This window comes from Poeciliopsis prolifica, unplaced genomic scaffold, assembly GCF_027474105.1.
Source record: "Poeciliopsis prolifica strain line A6 unplaced genomic scaffold, Auburn_PproV2 SCAFFOLD001, whole genome shotgun sequence".
Taxonomy (NCBI): Eukaryota; Metazoa; Chordata; class Actinopteri; order Cyprinodontiformes; family Poeciliidae; genus Poeciliopsis; species Poeciliopsis prolifica.
In genome coordinates, this window is record NW_026562376.1 from 19,260,888 (window position 1) to 19,286,874 (window position 25,987).

At 40.8% G+C, this 25,987-nt stretch overlaps 1 protein-coding gene across 1 annotated transcript in view; it reads left to right on the forward strand.

Annotated features, from left to right (window-relative positions):
* Positions 1 to 9,737: 9,737 nt before the first annotated feature.
* Positions 9,738 to 25,987, forward strand: part of LOC129354936 (A disintegrin and metalloproteinase with thrombospondin motifs 20) — an 85,543-nt gene continuing 69,293 nt past the window's right edge. The window contains exons 1-3 of the mRNA XM_055024531.1: positions 9,738 to 10,154; positions 10,274 to 10,635; positions 16,069 to 16,228. Of these exons, the coding sequence (XP_054880506.1) occupies positions 10,064 to 10,154; positions 10,274 to 10,635; positions 16,069 to 16,228 (613 nt within the window). The 5' untranslated portion in view covers positions 9,738 to 10,063. The remainder of the gene's footprint in view (positions 10,155 to 10,273; positions 10,636 to 16,068; positions 16,229 to 25,987) is intronic.

Genomic DNA, 25,987 nt, shown 5'->3' on the forward strand with positions numbered 1-25,987 from the left:
AAATGTTGAATATGGTCTAAATGTATTCCATATACCGCAGCAAAAGACATTAATGTGATGAATTTAGTTATTGTACTATATTAATAATAAGCAATATCAACAGTATCCAGCAAATTATTAATTTACAATACGGTTTTAACTGGTTGGATTGGCGTTGCAATAAATTCAAGTTGATTTCAGCCTCAATAAAACTCAATCTTCACAGCTGGCTCTATTCCTGATTTTGGTTGAAATTTTTATAGTGCGGCTTTAAGAAATGTTCTTTTTACCGTGATGTTTGTTCTGACCTGCCAAATCATGTTTCTCCAATGCTGTTTTCACTGACCACTGGACCGCTGTTGTCTGCAGGTGACTCTGTTTTCTTGCAGAGAGCAGTCTCCGGTAAAGCACAATCAGAATGTGACGTAACATTTTTTTGTGAAACAAAAAGTCCAAAATATTTTCTGCATGAAGCATTTGCAGTTTTTTTTTTTTTTTTTTGCTAAAAATCCGAGTTTGAAGCAGTCGTTCATTTCTGAACTCGCAGCTCAAACTCCTTGGTAGGAAACAACTTTGTAAAGTCAAAAACTCTCCAAATTGTTAATACCGTTAACAGTTTGGAGGAGGGCGACTCAAAATGTGTACATGCACAATTCCAATAAGAATGATTAATATTAAGTATTCATCACTTCAACATTTCTTTTCAGTAATTGTACATCTGAGGAGGCCAAGAAAAACATTCACCTCATATTTTGTTTAAAAAAAAAGAGAGAGAGAGACAGCAATAATATGAATCTACAAATACAAACTTTTTTTTTAATCCTTAAATTATGTTTTAAGGTGTAATGAGTCAGGGAATAAATACTGAACAAATCAAGCTGCAAAAAGGCATGTTGTCTGATCTTATTTCTCTTTATGATGGTATCACACAGGCAGCGCTGGTGTGCAGAAACAAAGAGCTCTTTCAAAATTCACTCAGTATTGGTGTAATATCCTCATTGTGTCCCAATTATTGGGAGTTTGGGTTTTAGTTTTTGTTTGTATGTGATCATCCTTCTTGTGAATTACTTATGTTTCACAGGTCTTGCCACATTCTGTGTATTTCTCTGTTTGTTATAGTTTCTAAGGTGTTCCCATATTAGTTCATTTATTTAGGTTTAGTTTTTCTGTTTATTTTTGTGTTCTGTTTCTATTGTATTTTAACTACTTTCTCTCATGGTCAGGCTTTTTTCCTTTGGTTTCTAGATCTTTTGAGTTCTGGTTCAGTTGCTCTGTGGTAATTAGTCTCCCTCTCTGATTTTTTTCTTCTTCCTCCCTGCCCTAGCTGTACCACATTTCCTCTGATCAGTTCCTCTGGTTGCCACTTTCTAGACCTGTTCAGTATTTAAGCTCCTGAATTCTTATTATTCTTTGTTGGATCACTATGCCTGATCTCTGATCTGTCCAGCTGCCTGTTGTTTTGTCCAAACGTCACATTTTGTTAAAAAAATGCAAGTTTCTTTATAATTTAAACTTTAGAATGTCGCATTTTGAGATAGGAATATAAGTTTGCAAGGCTTTTTTTGGAGCATGTGAAATGACACTCTTCTCATAATTAAGAGGAGGAATGAATAGAGATTTTCTTGCTAATCAGCTGAAGATTTAAAACGGACAACTATTCCACAAAAACACAGCCAAATTGTTTTCATAGAAAGTGAATGAAGCTGCTGGCCTGACTTAAATATGACTGGGCATCTAAGGGAACAAACCTGAACAATAGAGAGCATATTTGAGCCAATAAACTAGTTTAAAAACTCTCTTGAACAAAGTTAAAGCCTTACTAAAAACAGTCACTTTGTTAGAACTTGTTCATTGTATCATTTCACTTTATTGAACGCTGAACTAACTGACTTGGTTTTATTACTGGGTTGTCAGTGATTTTATTGTATTGAAGCAAAAATCTTTGGTCCATGTTCAATATCATTGTGAACCTGACATTCTGGAAATCTCCTAACCTGTTTTCACCGCAACGACCTCAGAGTTATTTTGGTTGTCGCTCACAAAATAGAGCAGCAGATGTCCTTCCTGTTGCCTATAGCAAAAATATTACAGAGCAATTTCTGCCACACAAATCAGTCAGTGAGATAAAATCCATATGACACACACCATGTTGCAGTGCATAGCTTTACCTACAGCCGGCATGTGGTTGATATCTATGGCAAATGTTGAAAGTGCTCTGATGAAAACCGACCCTCGCTGATTTCAAACCTCATGCAGGCGATAATCTGCCATAAAGAAGGAATGTGAGTGGGTAAGGGTGTGTTTTGTGTATATAAACAGAACGGATGTCACCTCGAGGCTTGAAGCCATTAAGCGGCGAGCCAGTGGAGTTGAAACCCCCTGAGCTGTGGGATATCTGACCATCACCTGTTGACCCTGACCCGAGTCAACTGCGGGAAATTAGAGGTTGTTAGCATAAGGTAGGGAAATAACAGGTAGGGCCCCATAGCTGACAGAAAAAAAGAGAGTAAATTAAGGAATTGAATTTCATGAAAAACATTTGCAGTCTTGGATGTATATGAGGGGACTGATACCAAGCCGTGGCTTATGAAGCTAGAAGCTGGAGGCAATTAGTTAACTTATCTTTTGATCAGTAGGAAAGGTTTACCTTCCTGGTCGCAGTTTCCAAATCCACCTATAGCAACAAAGCAGCTCACTCACTAACACACTATCTCATTTGTTTAAACTTAATAAATGAGACCCAGAGATCACTTAGGGGCGTTGAGGTAAAGCTCAGTGCTGTTGCATTATTGCTGCTGGAAGTTGCTCTTTGGTTTGTTTGGATGTTGAGTAAAAACTCTCCACAAATCATCTGGTAAACATCAATTTCCTAATTCATTTTAAGGTTTGATCTTTAAATGCTTAAGTTTTAATGCGTTAGCCCCGCCCCGTTGTCAAGAGACGAAGGTTGTCAAACGGCGAGCGAAAGTGAATAAACGGTGACGTTTAAAAGAAAATTCAAAGCATCCTGGAACTGACCCCCCTGCCAGTAAATGAAATGTGACTCGTATATCCACTGTTTTGATATTCTGTTCTGAATCAAAATGCTTTATTCATCTATGAGGTTACAATTGCAATTACAAATAATAACTAAAAACAAAGAGACAAAGATTATTAATAATAGAATCCAATAGAAAAATCCTTCTGTGAAAAAGCAAATAATCTAGTGGAAAACTCCTGGATGCACATGACCAATCTTTATATTTATACTCAGCTGTTTCCCATACCAGCAGTGTACACACACGCTTATTCACGGCAGAACCTGGATCAAACACACACACGTGCACACAGCACTAACATTGTGTTAAGATGTATTTTAATAAGCTGTTTATTGACTAAAAGGTTTACAGAGCCGTCAACAGTAACTGAATATTTGACCACACTTTCTTGGCAAGAATGGTATAATTTATCCAAATTGTTTTGGATCTGGGAAGGTCATTCCAAAAGTCGTCTTTTTTTTTCTTTTTTTTTCCAGGGATTCAGGTGAAAATACTTCAAAAACACAAGATTGAATTTAGATTAAGTCATAAGTGTTTTGGAATTGTCACATTCATGTGCTTTATGCTCTAAATATTTTTGCTCCTTATAGAGTAACACTGGGAGAAGCCGTTTAATTGGCTGGTCTAAGGGCTTGAGATGAGTCTGCAGTCCCTCTGGCCGACTATATGTTAAAAAGAGATCTCCTCAGTAACAACACAGGAAAACACTCCTTCAGGTTTCAGGCCTTTATTTTCCAAATATTTAGTTGTAAATACAGGTTTGTGGCACATGCAGAGAGCAAAATAAAACATGGAGGCAGACGTGGCATGCAGTTCTGTACCCATATGCCGAAGGTTATTCATCAGCATGACTCTCAGAGCTTCCTATAAGTAGATCAACACCTCCATACTCCCTCCTGGGTTGACATCAAATCCGACTGGCCAGTTAAAATTTTACAGCTTTTAATAACTCGGCGAGCAGGCAGCTGTCTGTGGCGATTCCTGTGCCACTTCCCACCACAAGAGTAATCCACTGTGTCATGAAAAAGATGGAGAACTCTACAAATGCAAGGATTAGCACCCTGCCTTCTGGCCATTCTTCAGCTAAGAAAAATATTCCTTGCATCCACTGTACACAAATTGGTAGCAAGAAGTCTACCAATTTGTTAGATGTTGTGTGGCGACTTTTTATCCATTAGATTTAGATATTTATATATTTCTTTTCTTTATCTCATTTTTTTTAACTGGGACAAAAATGTAGAGCATAAATATTCCAGCTCATCTTTGCTGATTTTTTTTTTTTCTTCTTGCTGATGGAGGGGTGGGGGAACTAGCAACAGTGCACATAAAGACGCTGGTAAACTCCTATTTAAAAATAGATCAGCACATACTATTTATGTGGTGAGGATGGATGCTTGATAGCTGATGGGGAAATCCATTTCTGAGACAAACTTGGATGGAGAAATACTGTCTGTCTAGATCCACTGTCCATTCTGCAAAATGTTTATCACCGTCTGATCTTTTTAAAGTCAATATCCCCATAAAATCTCTCACATTACTATGTCGCAAGACCCGTCTCCCGCTTTTAGCGTGACCGAAACACTCGTGAGAAATTAAATATAGTTCAGAAATAAACAAGGATCAACCATATTTCCCACAAAATAAAGACCTGCACATTTGTAAATAAGAAACTGCATAAGCAACAAATATATGATTAATAACTTCGATTGAAAATGTAGTTTAAAAGGTTGAGCTTCGTTGGTGTGAAACATTTCACAGATTACAATAATATCTGGAGGAACATCAGTGATTGTTCATAACGCTCTTATTTTTGAGTGATGCATGAGTTACCACCCTCATGCTTCTGATCAACACACCTGATGCTTTTCAGCCATTCTGTTGCAAATAAATGTTGAGGTGAGTTAATTTACTCCTAGCCAGAAATGACTGTCTTATTAGAGTTGAAAAATGTTGAAGAATTTTGTTTTCATTTTGAAATTTTGTGATTGTCAGAATTAATATTGAAAACGCATCTGAAAAACAGGCTGTCTGTATTTATACAGTTTGTTTTTCAGTAGAAAACTCTGAAAACCATTTCTCACCTTTCTTCAGTTTCAAAAATAAAATCTCAAAGTCTATTTGAAAGTAAGTGACGGTAAATATAAAAAATCATTTTACAAGCCAATATCATTTATTCGGTTTGTTTTCCTGTAGGTAATTACAATTATTTCACCGGCTCAGTTCTGTGTAGAGTTAGCAAGTGTTGCATTAACCAGTTTATTAAATTTAAGCATCTGCTAAAGTTTTTTGTATGTCATTGTGCTTTATAATTTATTTTTGCATTATTTTCTCTTGGTTATTCAATGCTAAAGCAACAAAACCTATTCCAAACTATTTGACTGGTGTTTACCTATTTACGACTCCAAGCTTTCATTCGGATCACTCAGCAGTCCTTAGCATGCAGTAATCTCAGTGCTACAATAATAAACACATCCATACAACCATGAAAGGAGGAGATTAGGATACAGGATCTTTTCTTAGCATTTTCTGACCCAACTCTTTCCCACCACAGTCACCGTTCGGTGAAATCCGAAGCGTCTTTTTTGCTCAATTTCTTCTGTCTTGCCATTCGTACCCAATAAGATGACTCACAGGGAGGACGATGCTCGGAAACGTGACAGCATAGTCCTGTTTTGGCTTTGCTTTACAGCTTGTCTGGGGGATTGAACACAATACCTCACCCAATGAGAGCAGGAAAGAGGATGCTAAACCCCTGGGTTTAAAGGAATTCAGCAGCTTATGAAGCTTCGTACTGGCAGCGGGGGGTGGAGGGGGTCAGGGGGACTTAATCTTCCAGTGCAAGCCAACACAAGTTTCAGGTGGTCGAGCTCCTTGATCACTGCACCATGAGAACCACCTGAACGGTCAGTAATGGGGGAGGGTGGGAGCTGAGGATAGGAGGAGTGTAAAAGTCCAGGATGTCATGGTAACTCACCCCTGGCCCCAACACTCACAAGGCATCCCACTATCTCTGCACCGTTGACTTTCTAATTCAATGCAATCAAATTATTCAATGTTGCTTTCTGTACGCGAGTGCCTCAACATAACTCATGTAAAAGCAACATCTGGCACGCAACAGGAGCATGCCGTCATGTGCTGCAGTTGTCGGCACCGCCGCGGTCTGTGGTTATAATTCAGTCTTTGCGTTCGTGACCTCTAACGAGCACAAATGTGTGTCCAATAATGTTGCGACCGTAAGACAGAAGGTTGGCAAACATGAAACCCAGATAGATCAAAAGTTATGGATCACCGCAATGACTGGAGAGTTCAAAACCGGTGAACCTCACAGGGTGAGGGACTGTCCAGGTGCTCCAGTGTTCAGGTCAGCTCAAACCATGTCAATGGCAGGGGGTCCAATTTATTATAATTTTTTTTTTTTTTTGTAATAGATCATCTCTGGAGAGAGGACTACGTTGTAAATAATAGAACACTGTAAGCAGTTTAAAGTTTTCTTTCTGAACATGTTGATTTATCGCCATTTCAATGGTTTAGCTATGTCACTCTTGAACATTTTCACATGTTATTTCATGCAGCGACCGCAATATTAAATGTATTTTATTTGTGCCTAATGGAAAAAGCAAAGGAACATCGGTCATGGTTGAGAGGAGGAGATGAATAGATGGCAATACTTGGAGAGAACCTGACAGAGGTCTAAAAAGATCTAAGGCAAGAATGTAGATTAAAGAAAAAGGACTCACTGAGTGTCACAATGGAAGAGTTTAAATCAAAGACCTAAATATAAGATATATAAAATTCAACGGAAAGCAATGAAAACAAAATCTATTACAGTTGAATGCAATGTGAAAAGAATTAAAGGGTTATGAATATTTTCGCAAGGCACTGTACTGAGTGAATTACTGAATGAGGAAGGAAAACATAAACAAGCAAAACTAAAGATAAAATGAAAAAACAATTGCTTTAAAGAAGACTGTCAGACACAAAAACCACTACTGATAAAACAAAGTGTCATCATTTTCAGCTCCCAAAACTCACAGACATCTTTAAGCTAAAATGCAAAACACAAGAGCGCAGCAGCTTAAACACAGGCGATGCGCCGTTCGTCGCAATTGATTGCTTCCATATGAAACTCTGTGCTCAGTCACGTTATTTTTTTCTTCTTTTCCTTCAGATTTTGACCTTTCCTGCATGCAGCCCAATTGGTGCAATAAGAAAGCAAACATTACAACGTACTGCCGCCATGACCTTCTGCTCTAAAAATATGGCCCATTCAGTCGGCATAATGATTGCTACCATGGCTTGAATAAAATTGTGTGTTATTACGTGTTGATGGTTACCTGGTCGCGGGGAGGTTTCTGCTAAGAAACCCTTGCAAGTGTAGTTTTCGTTGTCATTGTCTCGGTGTCTCAAGATTTTCATCCAGGAATCGGCAGAACTAATTTCTTCCTGAGGATTAAGCCACAGCGTTGTGTATCTGCCGGTGCAGAGCTCAATCAACAGCAGCAGGTGTGAGTGCGTTTGCATTTCGGACTATGCTCTTGTAGCCGGAACAGCAGTAAGAATCTGCTTCTGTCCATGCTTCGGTCAAGCGTCTTGATAAACCCACGTGTGGTGCTGTGTCCTATCCAAAGCAAAGAGCTTCTATGGACAATACAGGCTCAATTAAATAATGACCTGTCGGTCTTTCCAACATGATGAAGGAATGTGCAACCTCCCAAAAATGACGTGGATCAAATAGGATCTTTTAAGCAACACATCTCGTTCAGATTTTTTCTAATTTAGCTGATTCCAATTTCAGACAATTGATCAGACGACAACAACTCTGTGGAAGTAAAGCCTTTGTTCCCTTGTCGATTGAAATACTTCATTTGGGATTTTCCTTTTTGCTTGGTCTGACTGTGGAACACGTAGCTATAATTTAATCCCTTGCACTAGGTTGTTCATGTAAAGATGGCTGCACACAAAAACATGGAGACACCTGGTTGTCAGCGACTGGCAGAGAAGGTCTCTCCCATTAACAATAACATCCGTCAACTAATGAGGACATGAGCAGCTGCACTTAACCCAAATGAGCTATCCAGTAAAGTCGTATGGAGAGTCTTAAGATGCAGGAAGGACGATAAAATCCATAGCTGGTAAATAAGAGGGTAAAGGGATTTAAAGAAGGCAGCCAGACGCTTTGGCCTCTCTGTGTCGTGCGACATTGGCCCAAATAACATCATGCAGGGGGATAGCTCATTATTTTCTCTCAAACTAACTTAATAACATCATCGTCATTTTGATCATTTTTATTCTAAAATCTTTTTCAGCACCCTCCACACTTCTTGGCATTCATGTTGCAAATGTGTTCGACAGCCTTAAATGTGTCTATTTTGTAGACTGAACATAAAGAAGAAAACAACCTTCATTTTACCCTCGGAGCTAACTGGGATAAATGCTTTTTTTTTTTTTTTTAAATCAGAAGAACCAAACTTATTAGCACCTCGGCTGTGAAAGCTTTGCATAGAATCCTTTCGCCGACAGGACAACACTTGGTCTTCTCATACAGAGCGATGGAACCTTGGACATTTCTTTAAACTCTCAGAGTCCTGTTTTGCGGATTCAAGCAGCCATCAACTCTATATGTTGTTCATGTACCTTTTCTTTCTTCCACAGGTTTTTTCTTTCATCTATGGCGGTAGGTGTTTGGTCCTGTACCAGCTGGGTTGCCAATTCAAACACCCACGCTGTCTGTCTCAGTCACTGAGTCTTTGGACAAGACACTGCATCTGTCTTGGCTGCTGCTAGTGGTGGTCAGAGGGCCTGGTGCTTATCTGACTGCTCCAGCACAGTTATGGCTGCAACGTCACTTACCTCCATCAGAATGTGAATGGGTGTGTGTGAATGGGTTAATGACTCAATATAGCGCAACTTTGGAGTCCTCTGGACACTTGACAAAGCACCATATATGTACGGGCCACATGTCGTAAATTTCCACATATATCTCATGTAGCACGCCTACACAAGAGTGACCAACTAGACTATTTTACTGTTAAAGAAAAATAGTCTGCTTTGGACTACCCATTTCATCCTGCCCATTAATTTGACATAAGTTACTGCATTTTAAGTGACTGCGGGTGGAGGCAGAATGAGTGGAATAAGAACCACCCTGCCAGAGACTGTCTCCTGGAGGAATGTAAATATCATCAGTATTTGATTGCGCATAGGGCCCAACCATGGTCATGACATCTAGGTATTTAAATCTCCTTTTAATTCGTCAATAGGAAAAAAAAAATAATCTCAGTTTTTTTGTTGTTGTTGTTGTTCTTGTTTATTTACAAGAGCATCATCAAAATCAAAACTGTGTGTGACTCATTTCTACCCTATTATGTCATCACAAACTTCACTTCTTGAACTGAGTTACTGGATGACATGATTGAGACGCACCTGCATGCAGGCCGCTGAAACATAAATCCCTGGCGATGAAGGAGTTTTTTTTTTTCTCCCGGTTGCGACTGATTTTCCCCACATCGGCTGGTCTTCACTCGGAAAGCATTTAAGCCCCCCATGTGTGGCTTAAATGCTCACCATTGGCTCCGGATCTTGTAGGGGCGTTGCTTCACCGTTATTCAGCGCTTTGGGTGCACCGAGGGGTGCTGAAGAGGATGGCCAGGGGAAAGCTTACTTGGCACTGATCCCTCCTTTCAGTAAAGCACTGCAGTTTACATTTGGCAGCAGTATTTATTTTTTTTTTTTTTTGAATGGAGTCTGGGGGAGTGTATGTAGGGGGGGAGGAAAGAGAGGAGAGGATGAATGTGTCATAAACACGGATAATTTTGCAGAGGCCAGTGAGTGCACGTTTTCAGCAATGCGATGAGGCCAATGCACTTTGCGAGAGTTGCGCTGCAGAGAGCCTCCGCGGATCCCACGACCTGTTGCTGACAAGCCGGGGGGGGGATAAGGAGAAGCAGACGGAGAAGTCGGGGTGGAGGGAGAAAGCCGCGCCGCGCCGCTCGGCAGAGACGGAGGGTAGGGTACTGCCTTTGGACGGACTCTGCGTGCAGGAAATCATGCATCTTGCAATCTGGCTGGTTGGACTAACGTGTCATTTGTCAGCGCTCGCCAGGGAAACTCTGCGGTACCGGTTGCATCCGAAACAAGGTAGGCTATGTCTGACTCTAGTCGCCTCCGCTTGTCACAAGGGCGGAACGTGTCACTCATTACGGCGACACCTTGATTGCCGCCGCGTCGCCCTCTCAAATCCCTGCGTGTCGTTGCAGAGAGCCTCGTCAAGCAGCTGTCATCGTATGAAATCATCACTCCGCTCCGAGTGAACGACTTCGGAGAATCGTTCCCGCACAAGCTGCACTACAGGAGGAGACGGAGGAGTTTGAGTGATGACCTGTCGGGCTTGCGGCTTCTCTACCGGATCGACGCGTTCGGGGAACGCTTCCACCTCGACCTGAGCGCGGACTCCAGCTTCATCGCCCCGTCCTACACCGTGACTCACTTGGGAGCGGAGCGGAGCGGCGACGCGGACTCGCACTCCCACGACCCCGGCGACATGCGGCACTGCTTTTTCCGCGGGCACGTCAACGCGAAGAGCGAGCACCCCGCTGTGTTCAGCCTGTGCACCGGCCTGGTGAGTCCCGCTGGCTCTCCCGTTTCTTATTTTTTTTTTATGTTTTATTTTATTTTTCTCTCTCTTTCTCTCTTTAATCAAGCGATGCTGACATGCTTTCTCCCATTTCAATGGATCCCATCCATGCATATCGTGCAGAACCCGCAGCCTGAGTGAAGCGTGTAACAGTGTAACAGGAGCAAGTGCTGCTGGACTAATGACGGAGGGAATCCATGAACTCTGTCACCTGTGGGGTGATGCGGTCTAAAGGTTGAGGTTTTTGACTTTGATCTGATCAGTTTAAACCTCATTTTTGTGGGTCCTTGCAAAAGCACCCAGACCTCCCTAATGACGCCATATTATGCACACACAAATCATATAGGGAGCACAACATGATAAATGAGCTATGTTAATCTTTTTTTTTGTGAAATTTTGTGTGGCAGAAAATAAGCACACCATCACCACTGGGAGATATGATGGCGGTGGTATCATGCTGTGGGTATGTTTTACTTCAGGGAAGCTGGTCAGAGCTGATGGTTAAAGGATCGAGATAAATACAGAGTAAACTTGGAAGAAAAGAAAAAGCTGTTAGAAGCTGCAGAAAATTTGAGATCAGGGATGGAGATTCACCTTTCGGCAGGAGCCTGACATTGAAGATACAGCCAGGGATGCAACGCAACGGTTTATGTCAATGCATATTCTTGTCATAGAGAGGATGTCCCAATCTGATATCAATATCGGAAATCAATCCGAGATCAGACAAGAAATGAGCATTACCATTATCTTCACCTGAATCTGAACTCTTAGATAAAAGCACTCTATCCAGTACAGCATTTCTATCCAGCAGCACATGAATTAACCAGCAGACCCACTGGTTACTAATACTTATTGTTACTGCCTTTTGTTCATTTGATCAAGCCTTTTGTAGCATTTCACAGTACAAAGCAAATAGGTATGCCTGATTGATTCTGATATTGTGCTGGGTCAATATCGATATCGTCCAGCGCTCAAATCTGCAACATCGGTATCATGTCGGAAGGGAAAAGATTGAAACAGGACACCTCTCGTAGAATGGCCCAGTCGAAGTTCAATGGAAAATCTTTGGGAAGGTTTGAGAGTAGCTACTTTATTTGATTTGACTAAGCTTGAGCTGTGTTAAAAACCAGGTGTGTGCTTCGTACGATAATAAATGTGAAACGTTTCAGAATTATGAGAGATCAAGATCAGTTTTTACTGAGCTTTCAAGTAGGTCTTTCTAAATTTTCGTTTGAGTATTTTGACTTATTTTCATTCCAGTACCTGACCACACTCAGAGTAATGTGTTGTGTGTGTGTGTGTGTGTGTGTGTGTGTGTGTTTGGAGATGCTTTTCTCCAATCCATGAGCCATTCAGACATGAAAAGACTTTTTAAATTCAAATGATGAGCCAGTATTTTGTCTACACATACCAGACAACTTAGCAGAGATTCAGTTTTAAATAGTATCTTTAGACACTTTGTGGCAGTCTGTTAAAAAAATAAAATGTTCCCATATTTTGTTGAATCTACAAAAAAAAAATACCAGAGATAACACAGTTTCAGGTGGAGTTCTCTGAGAGTCTTGACATGGCAAACGAGAACTGAAGTAGATTTTCACAAAGTCTACCAACAAAGAGAGGTCATTTGTGGAAAGTGGAAGCTTTTTCCCGGTCCTCCCTTTCTTGCAGTACTTCTGTGATCTTCTTGTTTGGTTTAGAGCTAAAGTGGGAAGTAAGTTTTGGTTAAGGTTAGAAATAAGGTAGTAATGGTTAAACTTTGGGAAAATGTTTGGGTTGAGCATGAATGTTACTTAAATGAATGAAACCCAATGCGAAGTCCTCACTTTGTGTGTGGGTGTGTGTGGTGCCGCTGCAACAGTGAGACCGTTTTGTGTTACTATTTGGCTTGTTTGTAAGATTCCTTTCACCCATTGTAACATCAGCGTGACTCAACATGAGTGACATAATCTGAAATCCCAAACAACCTCATGAAACGATTGCTGACAAATGATGTCATTTGCCTTTTGATCACACTTGGTTGATGATTCCTAGTAAACAGTTTTGAACCCACAATATATATAAATATACGTTTTTTCTGTTTTATTTGCTGCAAACTTAATAAACCAGCTGACAGACGCTGAAATGTGTCCCTCAAGTCGTCTTTGAGGGTTATGACTTTTTTTTTTTCTCTTCAGATTTACCAGTTTAAAAAGTTTACTATGAGCCAGTAATACAGTTCAGGAGAGTGGTGGGTTTATAATTCCAATATTAATCATGCGGGAATCCTCCGTGCTGGACTGATTTAGTTTGCTGACTCCTGTGGGAGAGAATCTGATAAGTGCTGAAGGGGATGACTTCATGGGTCACATGAGGTTACTGGACCAGGAGCAAGGGGGTTGACCTCAGTCGCACCAGCGGGATCCTGTGTGGGGGGTGGGTACAGGGTGACCGTAGACTTAGAGTCTCACTATTCCCGTTGCGGCATCTATTTCAGTGATGCAATTCTTATTTTTGGACAGTTGTTGCAAGTACAGTTTAGAGAGGGACAGGTGCCTCGAAAACTAAGTCAAAAGTAAAACAAATAGAACTTTTTCATCTAGATGACAAGGTGTCGCGGAATTACCAGGTTAATGAGCACTTCGTTACTTCTTTCCTCATTTATCCAAACAGGTTTGCTTCCTTTTTGTAAACATATCGCTCACTGAGGATGACAGGACAATAGACGCGGCACCAAAGGCTGCTGGGTCATAAATGTGTTTTCATCTGTTCACTGGGGCTTGCTGGTCTGGCCCGCATTGTGTTGAGATGAGGTCATTAAAGAATAATTAAGCCATAAAACAAAGGGGTCATTCTAGGAAAATGCAGGTTTCCCATTTTCGTCCGGAGTTACTCAAAGCCATCCCCAGGGGGCGATTGATGAGGGGAGAGGGGGCCGGGGGGGCACGGAGTTCAGGGAGCTCTTTGCTCTTTTCAAAGTGAGCTCGCCGTGATGGACAGAAAAGAGGAGAAAGCTCTACAGCGGAGACAACCGCCACTGAAGGTTTTGCGGGGAACTTAAGGATTGCTCACACCGTGGGAAATGCTTGTTCCCTGCGGAGCTGGCGCTCTCGGTTTTCTCCCATAATAGAAGTGTGTGATGGGTCATTCTGCCCTGAGAAATGGTTCCATCTTCTAAACGACGTAAAGATCAGGATCCCGACTCTTCTACGGGCCCTTTCCCTTCAGGGGTCATCACAGTGTTTTGGATGACTCAGCACAAGAAAGGGGGATGAAACCCCCCCAAAAAAGCCATTTCATCTTAGTTCAGATAGAAGCCAGTCGGTTGTGAGGTCCAGTTCAGCTCTCCTTTCTAGCCAAACGTCTGGGAGATTTACTGAGCCAACACTGGGAAACTAAAGCTTTGCCTCTTTCTTGTGATGCAACAGGTCATTTGTGTTCTCAGACTGCTGCTAGTAGAGAGTTGTAGGATTAAATCGGATTCACGATACATAGCATTGCAAGAAAACAGGCACCAGCTGCCTTATATTTAATTATAAAGTGCTTAAGTGTGCAAAAATGTGGTCTCGCTTAAATATTCTGTAATGTGCACATCATTAAAAATAATCTCGCTAAACATTAAATTGCAGCAATTTTCATGTAATTCTTATTCCTACAAAGCTTTAGTAACAAATCATCGAGAGTTACACTTCATCTCTTACACCTTAACATCAGATTAAGTTGTTTTAAAATGCAACAGGCGAACAAAGGTGTAAAAATGTTTATTTTTATTTTAACAAGTAGGTTGTGCACAGATTATCAGTTGACAGCACATCAGCTCAGACGTTCAGCTAAAAAAAAACGAAACGTCTTTTAGCCAAACAAAAGTCTTTGTTCGTTTTAGAGAGATACACCTAAACACATTTCAGTGCCATTAGTGCAGTGCAGACTTGCCAACTACAATTAATTTATTAAATTTTATATATTTTTTTAAGAACTGTTTTAAAATGTTTAAAAGATCATTTTTTGAATTTATCAAATTTTTTGAGAGTTTTGAGTTTTCATTACTTGTAACCCATCACCAAAAGTCCCCCCAAAATACAGGCTTTCATTCGATATGTACTTAATCTGTAAGCTATAATACATTTAAACTTCTGAAATGAAAAACAAACCTTTTCACAAACTTCAACATGTTATTGTGGAATGTGCAGATCGCTTGTTTCAGCTGGAGAGCCTCGTGAATGTAATCAAAGGGGTGGCCGAATGCAAATAGCAGATTTGCCCTCAAGATTGTCATATTACTTGACATTCTGCCATTGTGGATATGATTAGATTGCAGTTCTGGCCTGTGGCCAGTGTGTCCAGTCCTACTTTATGTCCTCTGATGATCAAATCCTTTAGATGACTAAGCAATTTCATTTGGCTTCTTAGCTCCTCCTTGGAGAAGCCAGAACTGTGATGTGCTGTCCTCATCATTTTCAACCAGGGCTAACATTCTGTGCATGCTGAAGAGAGTGGCCTAACTCTACATTTGGGGAACAAAGTGAGCTCACCGTGCACAACAGCAGACATTGATAGACTATGTTAACACTGATTTTTAACCAACAGTTTTATGGTTAACTTCATCCTCATTGAGTTCTTGGAACTGAAAAATGACCGGGTAAGGCACAAGAAGGTGTCTAAGTTTGACATTCTGTGGTCTCGTAACACTGCACTGGAAGGGTGTTGAGAACAAATTGTGAACAAATCCTTCCACTCTTAGTGAACAAACAGTTTGTACTTGTTTTCCGTATCCGATCCGTACGTTTCCCGCTGTCAAATGCCCATCACCTGTAGGGACGGCTGTGGTGTAACACTCCTGTAAAGATAACATTCCAGGGTCCAATATCCGGCTTAAGTGTGCGCATGAAATTACCATGCAAACACCACCGTGCCTCATGGCTCAAAGCGCTAAGAGGCTTTGAGAGAAGCTGAGCTGCCAAATCAATATTAGCATTCCTCTGTCAGCAGCTCTCTCCTTTTATGATGATGTCACTCCTCCCACTGTCAGCGTGTGAGGAGGGAAACACATTTCCAAAGTGGTGAACACATGGCAGATCAGCTTCTGCGCAGACGCACGAGGTTGTTCACACAGTTGCAGGGCACCGCTTGCTTATTGATGAAAGCATAAAAAGGTGCACAATGTTTGAAAATGCCCCGTTACTGTCGTGGGTAAAAGTTCAAGAGTGACTCAAAGTGAGCTTTGACAAGAGATTTCTGATTAGGTATGTTCTTTCCATTCGTTCCCGTCAAAAGCAGACAAACTCTTTAAGAGTTTCGCCTGAGGCCATAAGAGCGTTACTTTAGTTACAATGAAAGTCAGTCGTAAACTGAACCCCGCAGAGCACACACAGTATATGCTCTCACATGCAATCACACGCTTTGTGCCAAGGCCGTGAATGACGTCTCTTTCCTCTCCGTCAGGTTGGAACATTTACGACGCAGCACGCCGAGTACTTCTTGGAGCCACTTTTGAACGTGTCTGACGCGGAGTACGAAGAAGAGCACAACAAACCGCATCTCGTCTATCGCCACGAGAGGAGACGAAACACCTCGCATCCCGATGAACCCTGTGCTGCCTCCGGTAACAGACAGCCTCGCTCATTTGCCTGTAACCACAGTCTGTCTGAGTTTCATCCTCAAACACTTACCTCCTCATTACCTGCGCACACTTCTCTGAATCACGGCCTTTAATGTTGCCTTAAAATTGTAATTCTTGTCAGTCACAGTCACAGTTTTTGTGTGTCTAAGATACCTAAAAAATTTCAGCCTTGATTAAGGGGTTTTAATGAAAGCCTCTCTCAACTTAATTAAGCAAAACTGGCTCCAAGGGCTATTTGCTGTTTGTTGCTTTTCTTCTGATGGATAAATCTTTGCCAAGTTCTCTGGCAGAAGCTCAGACAAGGTTAGAAGTAATTGCAATTTAGTTTGGAGTTGCATTTAAAAGAACTCGGAGGGGTGGTGGGGGGGATAGTTTTCCGCCCGAGAGCCTGCTTGTGAGTTCCCCCTGTTTCCTTTAGAACTTTTATGGGATCTGGGTGGCAGAAAAAGCAACGTGACTAAGTGAAGTTCACCTCGATGGAAGACCCTCCCTGAACTCCTCAAAGGCAGCTCTCAAGGTGGCCCTTTGTTGCATAATGCAATAAATCTTTCATGGGCAGAGCTCTTGAGTTGCTTGCTGTCTGGCTTCGGTCTTTGTGGTGAGATGGTGGCCATTGTCTGTGGACTGACCTGGAGAGCCAGGCCAATGACGCCTTATGATGCTTTGCCCTCTTACGCTTTTGGCCTGTGTGTGTGGCAAACAGAGTCTGGGGCCAGAGATGTTCACTGCACCCCCACTCTGGAACATGTTTAAGTATACTCAACCTTTAGAAAAACACCAGACGCCTCATCATACATTCATTTCGTATTACAAATTCTGCTTCCTGGATCTTTCGCCCTTTGCTCTGGGGTCTTAACCCTCGTCCAATTGTGACCACCTCAGTACTTGTACTCTAGACAACTTCAGCCTCTACAAACACATACAAGTATGGACATACATACTTATAAGTCTGCACAACTACTTGCTCTTACTAAGAAGCATGTGGCAAATGACAGATTCTGAATTTCAACAGCGACTTCCATAGACAATACGGAGAACTGCAGAATCATATTTAACCTGGTTAAATTTGATCAAGGTCAAAGATTGGAGTAAATACAGCATAAAATGTTAAACTGGTGGCTTCTTTTAAGATGGGTTAAAATGTGAGGTTGTGTGAAAGCAATGTTTGGTTTGTAAACCTAACATCTGGTCTTGTCAGCCCTTTGGCAGTGAAAACTGCTGTCAAGTCCTGGTGATGGACGGTTTCACTGCGGTGGGATTTTGGGCCAATTTTGGACAAGTTTTTTATTTATTTTCTGAGCCATTCAGAAGTGTTCTTCCTGTTCCTGCAGTGTGCTTGTGTTTAAGATCGTAATGGGCAAACTCCTCCCAACAATCTACATCCAAAGGTTTTTTTTTGCAAGTCTTGGTCCTCATCAAGATTTTTTTGTATTTTTGGCCATCAGTGGCTTATACTTTGAAATTCTCCCATTGATGCCATTTTTACCCAATCTCTTCCTTACAATTAAACCTTGAACACTTACCTTTGCTGGACAGCCGACTTGTCCAGGGTGTACTGCACTTACCCAAAGACTGCTTGTGTAAAGATGGGGAAGGTTAAACTGTCCTGGGAAAAGTGAGGCCTGGAGCGCTTTTTATGTTGTTTTGGGTTCTTTTGTGACCTTCTGACTGAATCGTGGATTGGGTCTTGGAGCAATTTTGTTAGGTTTTTTGAAACCATTCCAGAGGGATATATGTCAGTTACTTTGTTTTATGTTTGTTCTTAATGTGTTGCAATTTGAGACATTTTCGCCTCATTCATGTGGACAAGTATTTTTTCAATTTCCAGGGCTGACTTCAAAGTGTGGCTTGTGAAGTTGAACTTGTTCTTTTTAGGTCTATTTACCATCTGTGTCTTTCTGTTTCCCACACCCTTTCCAGTTTTTTTCTTAATTTCTTTATAATTTGTACGTCTTTGGGCTCTGAGTCAGACCGCAAAGTCGTAAAAGTCGATCGTGCAACAATATCCCTCACAATCTTTCACTTTTAATTACAACTTTCTGTAATTGTAGACCTCACAAATAATCAATGTACAACAAATAACACTTTCTGGTGCATTTAAGAGGTGGGAGATAGGAAGAAATGTAAATTTCCCAGCACACCTGTGGGGCTTCATCAAAGGAAAGCGAAGTAAACACAGTGGAGGAGGATTAAAAGAACCAGTGATCCCAACTTAGGATTGTGAGGTGACCCAGGCTACCACTCCTCAGCTTTATCAGATAGGAGCCTCTCTCAGATGGAGTGATAAAAGGTGCTCTTTGAACGCCACATTGAGTCAAGACTAACAAGCCTGTCATGTCTTTTTATGGGAAGGAGAGCATAGCACTCTGCTACTCGCGGGTCCGACATAAACCGTGACTTGACGCGTGTCGTTCTGCTTGCAAAACACTTGTAGTTGCTACTTTTTGAATTGACATTTGCAAATCTCGTAGTACAAGGTTTGAACTGCTTTCGCATTTTCATTAATGAAGTTTGATTTCAAGTAACTCAATGCCATAGGTTGTTCTCTACAACCAATTACACATTGTGTCTAATCATCATTTTAAAAAAAACTATGATTTTTCCAACCACATCTTGCAACTTCGTTGTTTAGTATGTAACTTTTTAAGAATCATAAATGGCATCTCTAAAGAAACCGGCATCACATAATTTTGAATACTGCAAAATGGAGTTCAAGTTTCAATCTGCCTTTAGCAACTGAAGAATAGCAGTCTCTGTTCGTATTCCTTGATTTAAGGTACTTAACTATGACTCTTTAAGATTTCAAAAAAGTTTACCAGCCTTTCCAAATCCTAAACATTCCATGACAAGAGTTTGAAAACCCACATAGACAAGTCACAGCAACTTTGTAGTTTTACTTTTAGCCTACCTAGTATCTCCTGTTATCTCTTCTTCTATTGTGGCATTAAATAAAACAGACATGTTGCAGAAAATTGTTTCCCTTTAAACAGCTACCTATACCTCATGTTGTCACTTAAATGCCTCGCCGACAGTGAAATAAGCAAACTGTGTGTCTTCACACAGTAACCGTTTCCTCACCAAAGGGAGTTATTGTCACTGTGGCCTGGTAGCTCATGTTACAGTGTGTTCACTGATTGGGCAGAGCTCACATAGTCTCATTCCTGACAGCATATAATTTCTCGGTGCAATTTCAAACATTTCCGTCTTAAAGTCTTAAAGATTGTTTTCTAGCTTTATGTCCAATATATAGCGGACAAACTAAAGAAAACGTAATTTCTGCTCAAATGTACAGATATTGTAATTTTTAGTTCATTTCAGTTGTTGCAGTAACCCAAGATGATCCTTATTCCTAGAATGACAATTTATTTCCTAATATATCCATGAAATTATTGACCTTGAGAGCATGTGATGTTGAGAGGCTGGAGTTCGGTCTTATTTCTGAAGTTACAATAGCAGCCTTTGTAAGGGTCAGTCATCTTTATGACTCCTTTCTTCTCTTTCTCTATGTGTCTGTGAAGAGGGCTCTTATTCGAAATCAAAACTGGGAACTGGAGTGCCGAGTGGTTTGGCAGGTTTGGGACTTTGAAGAGGTCTGAGGCATTCAAAGGCCTTTTTAGGTTCAAACACATGGAAATGCAGACCGGCCAAGTGTGCCCCACTTGTCATACAGCTTCTCCCCACTTGTAAAGAAATTGTTTTTTCTTTAAACATTTGCTCACGGGTGGTCATTAATAATCTTCATTTGGCTTTGGTTTTCCAAGCAATCCCTGAAGAAAACTCATAAAAAGACCCAAAATTGGAAAAAAAAGATGTCAATCACGTCCGACTGGGACAGAACACAAAAAGTTAATCAAAATGTTTTTTAGCTTCACTAATTATTTAGTGTGCTGAAATGCACTTATTTGAATTTTGTTGCATTTTCCCAATCTCTGCTTTTATTCACAGATACCAATTTTGGTAAGCGCTGTAATAATAAAAAGTATAAAAACAGCAACAATAACGTATTTCTCTTAAGCCATAAACGACCAGAAACAGTGTAAAGATTCTGCTGCTGTATGGGATGGAAAAATACGATTTCTTTTCCATACATGTACCACATTTTACTCAGAAAAAATGTGTGACCCTTTTAATTGACCTTAGCATTTTCTTTTAGGATTTAGTTCAGTTGATGGAGCTGGAATTACAAAAACACCAGTGTTTGTGGGTATATTGTAGAGAATCTAGATCCTAACATCTTATTATCCCAGTCGTTGCAGACTCAGCACGTTCCATGACAGTCAGAGGTTAAACTCTCAAAATGATAAAATACTGCATCTTTCCTACACTCATCATCCTGGACGAGCCCCCAATTGGTGATTAAAGACCATAATAAGTAAAGAGAAGCAATGCATGTGAATAACTCAAAATTGTAATTATTGAAGAAAAAAACAAACAGAAACAAAATCCCGAAAATGGCTGGCAGGAGACTAGAGAAAGAAGGAGAGTGATAGAGAAACTCGTACAAGTGGTGCATCTAAGTCCGCCGTGGTGACACTGGCCAGTTTCATGAAATCAGCCTCCAATCAGCGCCAATTTACCTGCAGCTCTGAAACACAGACATTAATACAGAAGGCCAGAGCAAAGCCCTGGGACTGCAACAAGACCTATTTGTGGGGGTTAAAGATCCAGAAGGGAAACCCAGACATCTTTCTCCCCAGTGTGTCTCTACAGCTCACTTTGCAAGTCATTCATTGGCCACAGGGCATATTTAGTGAGTTGGGTACCTTTGCCATTAGCCCTCTCAAAGAGAACAGTAAATGCTTCTTCACCAGATTGAAGGAATGGTTGAATTAAAAGAGATGAAGGTTCAATCCATCAATCTCCTGCTCCAGCCCACCATCACTGATAAACAAGGAACCAAAATACTTACTACTCTGGTTTCATTTATGGTTACATAGCTTACGTGCCGTCTTCTTCCTTCAATAACAGTGACCCTACTGAAGTTGCTATTACTGTGTCGCTAGTCGAGTGTTGGGGCTGATCCAAAAAATGTTTTTTTTTTCATTCATCATTAACAGCTCAATTTTGGGCACATCTCTATTTTTCTACTTCTTCTTACATCACATGTAAAACTACTACCTTAACTCACTGTAGGTTATCATGACAACAAGAATTGGGACAGTTCTACCTTGTGGCGGTGAAAGTTCCCAAAATTTGTATGTTTTTTTTTAGAACAAATATGATTAAAATTAATCCACAGTAATGTCTGCACATGCATTAACTGAGGTTAAGTTTTGTTTCAATGTTGTGATCTTTGACATGCAGAAATCCTTGACTTTGTCGTGCATGTGCCATCAGCGTCTCAGAGTTGTCAGATTAAAGTGGACTCGTAAGGACTTTTAAAGTGTTACCTCGATGGAATGTGGTATTCTGTTATTTTAGCAGACAGAACATGGCATATATCTGTCTTCAGAAGCTTTTCTTCCCAGTGTGTATCTTCATGGACTGTTGATAAAAGCATCTATGTCACTGGATGAGCTGGTGAAAAAAAATAAAAAAATAGCAATGTAAACTGTCTTTGTTTTTGGTTTAATGGGTTAATGCAGTGTTTTATCAGAAAGAGCTCAGACAGGCCCCAAAAGTTCTCATTGACTGATATGAGTAGCAGTGGTATTGGTTTTTCCTTCCTCGCTCTCCCAGCCTGGGTGGGTTCACTGCCGTTGAGAATACCACTGTTGTAGGTAGCCGTTGAGTGGGTGATTCATGTTTAAAGTTACAAAGTGCTTTCCTGAGCCAGGTTCTGGAGTCAAAAGCATCTAGGGTAGAAGCTCATCAGGCTCGAATCACAACACAGCTTTAATGACACACATTCTGCAGGGTATCTGTCTCTGAGCCTGCATGCCAGTCCATGTGTTGTCCTTCGAAAAGAGATAACCAAAAAAGGATGAGGGTGTCTGGAGATGGGGGTAAATTCTTCACTGGTTGCCTCTGTCTGTGTTTTCTAAAATTCAGTTGGAAATGAGCAAGAATTGAATAAAGTCGAACTGTGTATGTTTTCTAGTCCCTTGCCAGAAATTTGATTCAAGACTTAAAAGAATTGGTGACTTGATTTGAGCTAAATTATGAGGCTTTTTATCCTCTAAATTGAACTCACTTGAACAATGATATTTTGTATCTAGGATTTTGAATTTTTCATGGCAGCATTTTTATTAATTAATTTATTTTTTTACATTTTGTAAACTTTCAATGAATTAGAAGAAGCAGCCAAGATCCCCATCATAAATCTTGAAAAGCTGCAGAAATCCGCACTTCAGGTGGGAGAATCTGTTTTCAGGACAACTATCTGTCGCCTTCTGAGTAGCAAGAAGGAAACCACAGTTGAAAGCCATGAAAAGTCCCTTCTCACTTTTCCTTCAAGCCATTTAGGACCACAGCATGAATGTGGAAGAAGGTGTTCTCGTCAGACGTGACCAAACTGTAACCCTTTGGGCTAGCTGCACAACGCTGGGCAATTAAATCACAAAACCTTGAACACACCACCCCATAGGGGGACATGGTGGTGACAGCATCATGAAGTCGGGACAACAAAATGAAGAAGACGCGAGAGCTTGGAATAAGCTAACGGTGAGGCAGTGTGGAAGAACAGTTGTTGAAGGCTGTAGAAGACTTCAAGCAACACAGCCAAAGCTATAATCTAACAGTTGTAGGTCAACTTTTGTGGTTATAAAGTGACAAAGTCTGAAAACGACATTAAAGTGCATATCATTTGTTTGGGCAGTCGGTGGATGAAGCAAGCAACCCACTTAATGCTGGAAGCTGTTGAACAGATAGTCAGAGGAGTGGAAAGGAAACTCCTGTTCTTCTGTGTGTGTTTTTCATCCCTGGCCTGCGCTGCATGAGTCTGTCTGTCAGGCTTACTCCAGAGTTTGGGAGTGGTGTCTGCCTACTTGCAAGATCCCACTGTCTTTGCTGCTTACTACTTCTGAAAACCGTAGTGGCTTTTGTCATCTAAGATGTCGATATGTAGTCTGTATTTGCTGCTGCATTTATTTACATGTGCAAAATTATAAAATGAGTCCAAATCGTGAATCTGATCCACTAAGTCTAAGCAGGCGTTCTGACTACTGTCTGTCTCTGAATTTACAGCTGAGCATGACATATAGCTGCTAATAATTGCACTCAGTGTCACCTGATTTAATGATAGCAGAATCTCTGGACAGGGCCCAAACAGAGCTATACGCTGTCAGCGACCTTAATAGCTTCCATGTGTCTCCCTGTCCGGAGGCCGTGGCCTTACTGAACCCCATGTGTTGTGTTGTTTTAGCCGTTCCCGAGACAGATTTCAGCTGGAGCTATTTTCTGACAGTGTCTACTGTCTGGGTTGTCGCAACAGATGTGGGCCGAGTGGAATGGTCAGAATAATTGGAGTGACAGTGGCTAACTAATTGGTGACCTGGGTGAAAGTTGGAGATAAGTGGCACTGGCAGGTGAGAAGCAGCTCTCTCTGAGGAAAACCAGGTCTACGGGACGACTTGCTTGGAGAACCATTAGTGTTGTGACCCGGGGCTGCGGCTGTTTGTCAGAGATGAGCTCGACAGTAATGAAAACTGATGACCTGCTTTGTGCATGTCAAGGCCAAAGGTGCTTCTGCAGTTTAAGTAGTTTTTTTAGGGGGGGTTAAGGGTCATTCTAGGCTTAATGCTTTAGAAAACAGTTACTTTACCTGAGCTTAGCAGCCTTTTCATAAAGATTGCTTGTTTGCATGATTGATTGGTTTGAGTCAAAACATTTAGAAGTTCAGCTTGGAGGCCGCAATAAATTTATAAATTATTGTCAAGTTCAATCTGATAATTGAAGTTAGATTAACCCGATAAAAACCAGCTCTTTGTTCTACGCTTGCTGAAGACGTCGACTCTGTCACTAAAACTTGGCCGTAACATATAATGGGCCAGTTCGATACTATGAAGGTTACCGCTGATTGCCTGTACTGTAATCAATCGCACCTCGCAGCACAGAGAGAAGTGCCGAGCCGAACAAGATAAATGTTAACGTTAATCGAATATTTAGAAGCGTGGCCAACACGGAGTGAACGGCCATTGCAGCAGAGGACAGTTCTTAAACGCCTCCAAAAAATCAACGGTGCCACTCAGATGAAATTCTACTGGAGAAATCCACTTCAATGGAGGAAAGTCCTGATGGAGCACTGAAAGGAGATGAGAATCGGGCAGAATTGTGCAGGAAGGTAATTAGACCAAACTAATCTGGGTGAAACAGCATCACAAAATCACCATCTTCACATATTGAGATTTGAGTGACAGATGTTTTCTCAAAATGCCAGCATACATTGCAGCTTATGAATCCTTTATCTATCTATTGAACTAAACACTTTTAGTTCTACCCGCTGTGCTGAAAGCCCACATCTTTCAGTGAGGTTGAAACTACACCACTTGACTTTTTAAAAGCCATCTTCAGCTGAAACAATTTGTTGTCTTTGCTTCTACCAGTCTAGCCACAGAATTGCACTTAATTGTGCCTCCGTCTGAAGAAGCTTGTAACATTTATCCCTTCTTGAGTTGCGCTGTCAGGTAATTTCAGTAAGCAGACTGTCTGACTTTGTATGGAGGCAAGGCAATACCAATATGTCTGAGGTATATGGCCTTTTTAATTATTACCCTGGGAATAAAGCTCAAACTCTCAGCAGGTCACTGTTAAAGAATGTTAATTAGCTCAACAATGAAACTTGAGTTTCCCTTTGTTCTCTCCTGAACTTGGATGTTTGGGAGAGTCAAAGCATCTGCATTTAAGTAGAAATCAATCTCTTTTTGGACAGACTGGTGCACTGACTGCACACAGTTCACGGCGAAGACGTTTACACTGAGTGCTTCCTTGTTGTAAACCCACTGAAATTCAACTCTTCATTGTAAAATGTTTAGAGGTCTGAGCTGAAATGCTGACATTGTACACAGCTGATTAGTAATTACATTGTATGTAATACTGTCAAATCTTTTATAGCCAATACAATTAATGTGTGTCGCACAATTGCTTGTTGCATGCTAGTTCAGGATCATCTGTGGTCTGATGTCGGACAAGTGAGGAAAAAAATGTGTTTATTGTACATCTATGCCTTCTTTTCTTATGGAGCTCTCTGTTATTCTCAGATTTGTGCATTATTTTTTTGCTTTAAAAAATGCTTAAGGTCTTCCATAAACTCATGCAACAAGATACAAATTTGCATTGTAGGATAACTAATATAAACCTGAAGTACTTTTTGCTTCTTTTGGCCTAAATTTGGTTTTGACCATCAGCTTCCTTAATGATTCAATTTCAGTTGTTCATGTAATATCAACCAATCCCAGACAAAACCTGAATATTTGATTTTTAAACTGTCTCACTGTGATCGTCTTGTGGCATGCTGATGAAATAATTTACACAGCAACAGGAGGCTAAAACTGCTGCTCAGGTTGGTTGGTCGGTTTTTATATGAAGCTTTGGACACGTGCAGGTGAGACATCTATATCATGGACCTCTGTCAACTCTTGCAGTTGAAGTTTATGATACTTTAATTATTTTTAGATGAAATACTAATTATACGTCCATACTTAATGCATCTATTTGATTTGAATCAGAGCCCATAGTGTGAAATCATCTCTCTGTGCTCAGTGCACAAGGTCAGTGTCCTCAAGGTGTAAGTAGCAGATTCAACTCAAGGCGATTTGGCTAATCTGCACTGATTCAAATACTGTTATACTTGGGACCATACAA